The sequence below is a fragment of the Camelina sativa genome, chromosome 14, assembly GCF_000633955.1.
Source record: "Camelina sativa cultivar DH55 chromosome 14, Cs, whole genome shotgun sequence".
Lineage (NCBI taxonomy): Eukaryota > Viridiplantae > Streptophyta > Magnoliopsida > Brassicales > Brassicaceae > Camelina > Camelina sativa.
In genome coordinates this window covers 3,433,521-3,442,620 of record NC_025698.1, presented here as the reverse complement: position 1 = coordinate 3,442,620, position 9,100 = coordinate 3,433,521, and the positions used below count along the sequence as shown (strand labels likewise).

The following is a 9,100-nucleotide window of genomic DNA, read 5'->3' as shown; positions in this document are numbered from 1 at the left end:
TATACATCACTGGATATTTTCACTTCCGTCTCCATGTCTCAACACATGCATGAGGACATTTGTTGGCTAGCCCTATCCAGAAGCCTATCGCTAATTGTGCTTCCTTTCCATCGAACCTGGTCTTCTGATCGATCCACTATTATTTCCAACGATGATAAGCTGAGAATTCTCAACATTAACGTCCTGAAACGAGCCCCATGCTCTGTTGGAATCTTCATCTATCGCAAGCCCATCGTCGAATCTCATCTGGCTAAGTACCAGAGCAAGGTATAGTGTACCCCCAAATATATAACACTTTTCATTATTTTTTATTTTTTTTATTTTTTTTTTTATTTTTTTATATTTTTTTTTATAACTATATCTAACTGTTTGGGCCTAAATATATAAGAGTAACCTAATTAAGAAAGTTCTCATCTCTGCAGATATGTTTGATTTTTAACGGTGGAAACGACGATATAGAAGCTTTGGCGATAGCAAATCGAATGAGACTGACAGAAAAGGGAACAAGCCTAACGATCATAAGATTCATTCCAAAATTTGCTGAATCGGATAACCAGGAGTGGGAGCAGCACCAAATGGTTAATCTAAAGGAGAACGTGAGTAACATTATTGGGTCCAACGTTAAAAAAAATGATGACAAGGTGAAATACATCGATAAGGCGGTTTCTGATGGATCTGAGACTTCAAAAACCTTACGAGCAATGGCAAATGATTATGACTTGTTTATCGTTGGAAGAAGCAGTGGAATAGGTACTGAGCCTACTAGCGGAATTAGTGAATGGACAGAGTTCGATGAATTGGGACCCATTGGAGATTTATTAGCATCACATGAATATCCTTCGAGAGCATCAGTGTTGGTTGTACAAAAACAAGAGTACATTCATCATACAAAAAGCCAAAAAAGGCTATCTAAGAAGTAATCTGAGATGATATATATATATGCTCAGGATCATTTGTTTAATGTTGTATTTCTTGTCTACATCAAAGATTAGTTTAGAAAGTTATGGAGTGAAATGATTCGAGTTTCTTCTTATATGATAAGTTCACGATTTTGATCAAATATTTTTGAAAATAATAATAAATTTCAGTACTTTCTTATGGCAGAGCTAGCCTACTCTATGATGATCTTCTTTCAACCTTAGCTGCCCGTGTTATCACAATTCTAATATAGATTCTCTTGTAATAACATGGTCTGCTTAACAAACAATGAATACCAAGCGTTGATTATAATGAATTACATTAGGCGTTAAAGATTGTTTTTGAGGTCCTAATTAATGGATCATCACCCTATCTAAATGGCTTTAGTGTTTATTTAGAGTGCCTAAGGAAATCATTTTATTTTGAAGCAATACAACTTACAAACGCCAAAAACAAAGATAACACCTGGACCGTACAATCCCTATATTTATACCTTATGCTAATTTTAGAGATTTTTTTTTTTTCATTTTTTTTTAGAGATTTTTTATGGGATCTGTGTGATATCCATTTGACCGGTTTTTTTAGTTCTTCCTTTAACTGCAAAACCTTTTCATTGTCCAAGTTTATTTTATTTTTATTTTTTTTCGTTTTGGTATTGGTTTACATAGACAAAGGTTATTTGTCTCAAATGGATGCAGATCATGCGACTTGGCACCAAGAAATCATGTTGGACGACGATGTGAAAAGAGCAGAGATGGGGGGTAAGATGGTTTGCGATGTAAGTCCACATATAATGTTGAACTCACACGGCGTAACAGAAAAGATGGCTTCCGGATCTACGGGAATGGAATTCTGGGAGTACCCTCTTCCTCAACTGGAGATCATAATTCTCTCCACATTCGTATTCTGGCGTTTTTTTGATATCTTGTTCAAGAAGTTACGTGTTCCTATCCCTAAGTTTACCTCCATGATGCTTGTAAGTAATTAGGAGGTTTCTAATAATGTCCAGATTTGATCAGCGATGTTCGGATAAAATACTCCATTTTCTCTTGTTTTTTTGAAGGTTGGGGCAGTCTTTAGCGAGGTGTTTCAGTGGGTGGAAATGTCACGGTTTCAGCATATATTTATCAATGATAACAAGTATATGCCAAATGTTGCTGAGACTATTGGCGCATTTGCTTTTACCCTAGATTGGTTCCTAAGAGGAGTGACTACGGATGTTGGAATGATCAAAAAGTCTGGAACGAAGAGTGTTGTGATTGGAGTCACCTCAATGATCATCCCATTGCAAATCGGAAAAGTCATTTATTCATCTAGAGAGAAATCAAGTATCCCGACCATGACAGACATGGAGTATGCTGTAATGATATTCACCATGAGCATGACGCCCTTCACTTGCCTCAACATGCTCCTTACCGGCCTCAAAATAGTTCACACTGAGTTCGGCCAAATAGCTCAGTCATCTGGGATGGTAACGGATATGCTTGCCTTTTTCTTGAGTGTATGGAAAAACATAAGCCGCGATGAAATTAATAGAATACGTATGGGAGTTGGTATGATGCTATTCTTTATTTGTTTGTATCTTGTGCGGCAATTTATGCATTGGGTTATCAGAAATACGCCGGAAGGAGCGCCAGTGAAGAACATCTATCTCTCCATTGGTCTCTCGCTGGCTTACTTATCCTATCTTTTCTGGAGTCACTTCTTATTCTTCGGACCGTTGGGGGCATTTGTTCTTGGTTTGGCTATCCCTAACGGACCACCATTAGGATCAGTTTTTATACAAAAATTCGAGAGTTTCAATGAGGGCATTTTTTTACCCCTCTTTGGATCACTAAGCATGATTAAACTAGATTGGTCATATTTACGAAAGGGGTTTGGTAATGGAAAACAGGGTCATATGTACGAGTGTTTTTCATTCCTTTCCATCTTATACGTAGCGAAACTTGCTACTTCGTTCTTAGTCGCCCTAGCTGCAAGGATGCCCTTGCGAGACTCAATTATCCTAGGTATTATTATGGGCACCAAGAGTAGTTTCGAGTTGTCTTACGTCCTCCAAGCCTTCGAAAAAGACGTAAGTAAGAATATTTTTGCTAGATCGATATAGTCATATATAATTAATGATAGATCATCATAATTTGTATATTTATGTTTTAATGTTTCTGATGTCTCTCTCTTATACTTTAACAGAAGATTGGTTTGGAGCTCTTTACGCTCCTGGGCGTATACATTCTCGTCAACTCTTTGTTAACACCAATGGCTATACATTTCTTGTATGATCGGTCCAATAGATTAGTGAGTTATAAAAGAAGAAACTTAAAATATAACTCAGAACTGCAAACGCTGGTGTGCATCAACAAGCCAGACAACATAACATCGATGATTAGCCTTCTTAGAGCTACTTCCCCAACTAAAGTCTCTCCAATGAGGTGTTGTGTTCTTCACCTAATAGAGCTAGTGGGTCAAGCTACTCCCACGTTTATCTCCCACCAGCTTCAGAAACCAAAGCCTGGAAGTCGATCTTATTCCGAAAATGTCATAAGCTCTTTCCAACTGTTTCAAGAGAATTATTGGGACTCCGCTTCCATAAACATGTTTACATTTTTAACTTCCGGTAAAGAGATGCATGAACACATATGTTGGTTTGCTCTTGATAAAGGTTCAAATCTTATCCTCCTCTCATTTCACCGCTCTTGGGGGGCTAACGGGTATGGCATTATCTCAGACGATCAAAACCTAAGAGGTCTTAATCGTAGCGTTCTGAAACGAGCCCCTTGCTCTGGCGGAATATTGGTTCATCGCAAACCAATCTGGAACCCCAAATCCGTAGAATCTCCATGCCGCGTACGTAACTCTGCAGTCTGCATTTTCTTTATTTTTACATGAAGAAAAGATGTTGAACCTTTCTTGATTATCTACCACATATTGAGTGCAGGTATGCTTGATTTACGTGGGTGGGAATGACAACAAAGAGGCCTTGGCATTAGCTAACCACATGAGAGGTAACCAAAAAGTGAATCTAACGGTGATGCGTCTGATCCCTGCGCCTCATACAGAGGAGAGTAGCAAGAGGAGACATAATGAAATGGTAGAGTACAAGAATAGTCTTGAAGAGAGGCCTCGAGATAACTCCAGCATCATTGAGTTGACAGTGGCGGATGGCACAGAGACTTCCACATTTTTACACTCCGTGGCTTACGACTATGATCTATTTCTAGTCGGTAGAAGAAGCGGGATTGGTACTACAGTCACTACAGGACTTGGGGAATGGATGGAATTCAACGAACTTGGAGTCATCGGGGATTTGTTAGCATCTGAATATTATCCTTCTAGAGCTTCCGTGTTGATCATCCAACAACAAGAATGACTAAGCCTAGCTTCAATCTTGTGTTATCTTGTATTACACACATAGGAAAACCCCATAGTCAGTAGACGTTTTTTTTTTGTGTTGTAATGATTAGAAAACACCTGTATATGATTGGGGAAAATATGTATTTGGTGAAGAGGAGCTCATAAACATCAGGCCCACTAATTTGCAGATTGGCCCATTAGAGTTCTAAAATATCTTAGCCCATTTAAGGTAATTTGGCCCAAAATAACGGAAAGAGACGCGGGCAAAACAATTCTGCCGCCATATCATCATCTATCTGGGTTTCTTCAAGGTTGCAAATTTTGCCCTTTTGCTAAAACCCTAATTTCAAACTCGACTGATGTTAGCAATTCGATCATCAAATTGCCTCCGATACGTACATTGTCTCGCTACTAAAACTCAATTCTCCTCCGTCTTGCTCTCTTTTAGCCGCAGAGTTTCCCACTTGCGGCTTAGCTCGTGCCACAGAGCCATGTCTTCTACCCGCCCTTCTGCATTTGACGCTCTTATGTCCAATGCTCGCGCAGCTGCCAAGAAGAAGACGCCTCAGACCTCCACTGCCTTGTCTCGCTCGCCGAACAAAAGGAAAATTGAGGAAACCCAAGACGCTGATTTGGCCAAACCTCTTGTCTACGAAGGTACACTATCGAAAACTGAGGATCCCGTAGAGCCTGTTTCTGATTCCGCGAAACCCAGATCGGATACGTCGTCGATTGCGGAAGATTCCAAGACCGGAGCGAAAAAGTCTAGGACTTTGAGCAAAGCTGATAAAATTGGCGAGATGAAGAGCAAAATTGGGTTGTTGAAGAAGAAGCCTAATGATTTCGATCCTGAGAAAGTGTCTTGTTGGGAGAAAGGGGAGAGAGTTCCGTTTCTGTTTCTTGCGTTGGCTTTTGATCTGATTTCAAATGAAAGTGGTCGAATTGTGATTACTGATATTTTGTGTAACATGTTGAGAACTGTTATTGCCACTACACCGGAGGATTTGGTTGCTACTGTTTATCTTTCTGCCAATGAGATTGCTCCTGCTCATGAAGGTATAGAATTGGGAATTGGAGAGGGTTCAATCATCAAGGCAATCTCTGAAGCTTTTGGTAGGACTGAGGATCAGGTTAAGAAGCAGAATACGGTATGTTGACTTTTTTTCTATTTACTTGTAATTTTGGTTGCTTTATAATCCTGTCTAGTGGAATGTGATTGCAATAAGGTTTTAGAATAAGAAAGTTAGCAGTTCTGAAATTGTACTCCATTTATAGGAACTGGGAGACTTGGGGCTTGTAGCAAAAGGAAGCCGTTCGACTCAGACTATGATGTTTAAGCCCGAACCGTTGACTGTTGTTAAGGTTTTTGATACGTTTCGACGAATTGCTATGGTATGTTGAACCCATGACTGTTTATGGCGTTTGAATGCTTGCAATTTAGGTTATGATTTGAATGAGATTCAATCAACCTTCTTTTGTTTGACAATCAGAGACGTGTGGGACTACTGCATGTTAATTATTGCAGGAAGCTGGAAAAGATAGTACGGAAAAGAAGAAGAACCGGATGAAGGCACTTCTTGTGGCAGCAACAGACTGTGAACCTCTTTACTTAACACGTTTACTTCAGGTATGCACCAATTGCCACATATTTTTTTCTGTTCATTTGTTTGGGTTCATTATTCCGTCATTCTTAAAATTTACCTTGCAGGCAAAATTACGTTTAGGGTTCTCAGGTCAGACTGTCTTAGCTGCCTTGGGACAAGCCGCTGTATATAATGAAGAGCACTCAAAGCCACCGCCAAATACCAAGTCTCCTTTAGAAGAGGTTTGCTTTCTCGTTTAATTTTTATTTTTATTTTTATGTATTTTCCACTTATATCAGAATCCATTCTTTTTTGAGTCGTGTGTAAGAATATAATTTCTGAGCTACTATAAGGAATTAAGAATGTTACGTGAGGCTGTAGGATCTCTATGTAGGTCACAATTTACCTCCTATACAGTTCTGTTTTCTTTTTTTTTTTCTGATGTTTTGAACGCGTGTAATTTGTCAAGACACTTCTTTCCTAGATCCATCTTTTTGCTCTATCCTTGTAGGCTGCGAAGATTGTTAAACAAGTATTCACGGTGCTTCCTGTCTATGACATTATTGTTCCTGCCCTTCTATCTGGTGGTGTGTGGAATCTTCCAAAAACTTGTAACTTTACACTGGGTGTTCCAATTGGACCCATGCTTGCAAAACCAACCAAAGGTGTAGCAGAGATACTGAATAAATTCCAGGACATCGTTTTCACATGTGAATACAAATATGATGGAGAACGTGCACAGGTAATATATTGGTGTCTACTTAATTCGGGCGAATGCTATACTTAGATCTGTCTTATTTAAGTATGCCATCATGGTTTGGCTTATCATCAATTAATTTCTGCAGATACATTTTATGGAGGATGGTACATTTGAGATATACAGTCGAAATGCTGAAAGAAACACTGGGAAGTACCCGGATGTTGCGATTGCGTTATCAAGGTAACCTTCTGGTGTAACTTGTTGAAAACTTTAGAAAGAACCAATCTTTCTACTGAAGCTGTGAATCATCTCTATGCAGATTAAAGAAGCCCTCTGTGAAGTCTTTTATTTTGGATTGTGAGGTTGTTGCTTTTGACAGGGAGAAAAATAAAATTCTTCCGTTCCAGGTAACTCATAAGTGAATAGCAAGGTTGTGATATTCACGTATGGTTTCAGCCTTAAATTCTGCCTATTCATTTTAAATTGCCAGAGAAATATTAATGTGATCTAGTTTTCATCTTGTTAGCCACTAGTCAATGAGTTAACAAAATAAGCATAGCGATAATACCCTTTTAGATCAGATTTTCCGGTTTTGACACTGTCCAACCAATGATTTGTTCAACATTCTGAACAAACCTTGTTACATTTATGGATATTTTATGGCACTTTTCGCGGATAGTTTTGGTGATTGACCTAATTCCTTATGATCATACTTATGTTTAGTGTTGGTATGAAGAGGATAATTGAAATATATCAACTGTTATATCCTTCTCACCTGGATTAGTTTACTTAACTTGAAGCTAGCTACTTTGACTATTTGACTTGATGTCTTGTTTTATATTTTCTAGTTTTTTTTCTCAGATTTTGAGCACTCGAGCCCGTAAAAATGTGAATGTCAATGATATTAAGGTTGGCGTATGCATCTTTGCTTTTGACATGTTATATCTAAATGGCCAACAACTTATCCAAGAGAATCTTAATATTCGCCGAGAGGTAAGCCTATCAGTAAAACATAAATAGAATTTGTTTTCCCTTGATTTCAATAAAGTAATTGTTGTGCAAATATGTAATCATTTGTCTTCACTTTGCTTCAACAGAAGCTATACGAATCATTTGAGGAAGAGCCTGGCTATTTCCAGTTTGCAACTGCTCTTACATCTAGCGATATCGATGAAATCCAAAAGTTTCTTGACGCATCTGTTGATGTTGGGTATATATCTTGATACTTACGGTGAACTTTGGTGTGAATTGTTGCCTAGCATTTTCTCTTTAGTTGCATTTTTTACCTTCAGCTGCACTCACAGAAAATTAGAGATTATGGTAGATATTTACTGCTTCCGGTTATTTTATTTTAGGGAGTCATCTTTGACATGTTCAAGGGTATAATAAATTAACAATTTGACCATGCTTGTAGTAATTGTGCCGAGCATCTCATCTGTAGTAGCATCTTTCACCGTCAGCTGTGTTAACAGAAAACTAGAGATTGTGGTAGATTTTTTTTCTCATCTTCGGTATTCAATTTTAGATAGTTATCTGTTATATGTTTAAGGATATGATTAAATTTGCAAATTTTTACCATGCCTGTAGTGATATATGAAATGACATTGACTTCTGCTTCATTACCCCTATGCTGTAAGATGTCATCATGTGTCTTCTGGATAGTAATTGTATTTTTAGCAATTTCATCCACACTTATTGTGAATTCTCTACAATCTTATGTCTATATATTGCATCAGCGTTTACCTTGTTATCTCTATAATGTTCCAGCTCTTCATCTATAAATTTTATTTTGCAGCTGTGAAGGTTTAATCATTAAAACATTGAACTCGGATGCTACCTATGAACCTGCAAAGCGATCAAATAATTGGCTAAAATTGAAGAAAGACTACATGGACAGGCAATACTCTTGTAAACATTTCTCTCAAATAAGTGTAAATCGAACAGTCCTTTACTGACTCTAGGGTAATATGCGCAGCATTGGAGACTCTATGGATCTTGTACCAATTGCTGCTTTCCATGGACGTGGCAAACGTACAGGTGAAAAACATTAAGAATACATTGGATGATACATTTTCAACCTTTATGCTCCTAACAGAGCTATATGCGTTCCTTCTAGGTGTCTTTGGTGCATTTTTACTCGCTTGTTACGATGTTGATAAGGAGGAGTTCCAAAGCATTTGTAAAATCGGTCAGTCTAATACACCTTGGCATTTCATATTTTTGATGTGCTACGTTCAGTTTCTCAAGTTACTTATACCCTGGTTTTACGGTCTGGGCTACTAGGTACTGGATTTTCTGATGCCATGCTTGACGAGAGGTCGTCCAGTCTTCGCTCTCAAGTGATAACTACTCCAAAAGTAGGATAGCTTTTTCTTCTCTCTGGCCTCCTTTCTCTGCAATATCATATATGTCTCTTGCCTGAATTCTTATTAATTGTAATTATTCAAATATCCAGCCATACTACCGAGTTGGAGACGGCCTCACTCCAGACGTTTGGTTTGAGCCCACTGAGGTAGGATTATCTTCGCTTGTACTCCAAATGTGTCCT

The 9,100-nt window shown here is 38.3% G+C and overlaps 3 protein-coding genes across 3 annotated transcripts in view; all 3 read left to right on the top strand.

Moving 5' to 3' along the window:
* LOC104743181 (cation/H(+) antiporter 6A-like) overlaps positions 1-920 on the top strand; it is a 3,771-nt gene extending 2,851 nt beyond the window's left edge. The window contains exons 3-4 of the mRNA XM_019235425.1: positions 4-267; positions 423-920. Of these exons, the coding sequence (XP_019090970.1) occupies positions 4-267; positions 423-920 (762 nt within the window). The remainder of the gene's footprint in view (positions 1-3; positions 268-422) is intronic.
* LOC104743180 (cation/H(+) antiporter 6B) lies at positions 1,582-4,395 on the top strand. Its single transcript, XM_010464293.1, has 4 exons — positions 1,582-1,894; positions 1,982-2,992; positions 3,109-3,762; positions 3,854-4,395. Exons 1-4 carry the CDS (start codon positions 1,607-1,609, stop codon positions 4,283-4,285), a joined length of 2,385 nt encoding a protein of 794 aa, XP_010462595.1. The 5' UTR covers positions 1,582-1,606; the 3' UTR covers positions 4,286-4,395.
* Positions 4,554-9,100, top strand: part of LOC104739397 (DNA ligase 1-like) — a 5,595-nt gene continuing 1,048 nt past the window's right edge. The window contains exons 1-14 of the mRNA XM_010459739.2: positions 4,554-5,417; positions 5,545-5,661; positions 5,795-5,896; positions 5,978-6,094; positions 6,364-6,594; positions 6,698-6,792; positions 6,872-6,959; positions 7,414-7,545; positions 7,650-7,762; positions 8,348-8,449; positions 8,528-8,589; positions 8,669-8,740; positions 8,836-8,909; positions 9,008-9,064. Coding sequence (XP_010458041.1) covers positions 4,629-5,417; positions 5,545-5,661; positions 5,795-5,896; positions 5,978-6,094; positions 6,364-6,594; positions 6,698-6,792; positions 6,872-6,959; positions 7,414-7,545; positions 7,650-7,762; positions 8,348-8,449; positions 8,528-8,589; positions 8,669-8,740; positions 8,836-8,909; positions 9,008-9,064 — 2,151 coding nt within the window. The 5' untranslated portion in view covers positions 4,554-4,628. The remainder of the gene's footprint in view (positions 5,418-5,544; positions 5,662-5,794; positions 5,897-5,977; positions 6,095-6,363; positions 6,595-6,697; positions 6,793-6,871; positions 6,960-7,413; positions 7,546-7,649; positions 7,763-8,347; positions 8,450-8,527; positions 8,590-8,668; positions 8,741-8,835; positions 8,910-9,007; positions 9,065-9,100) is intronic.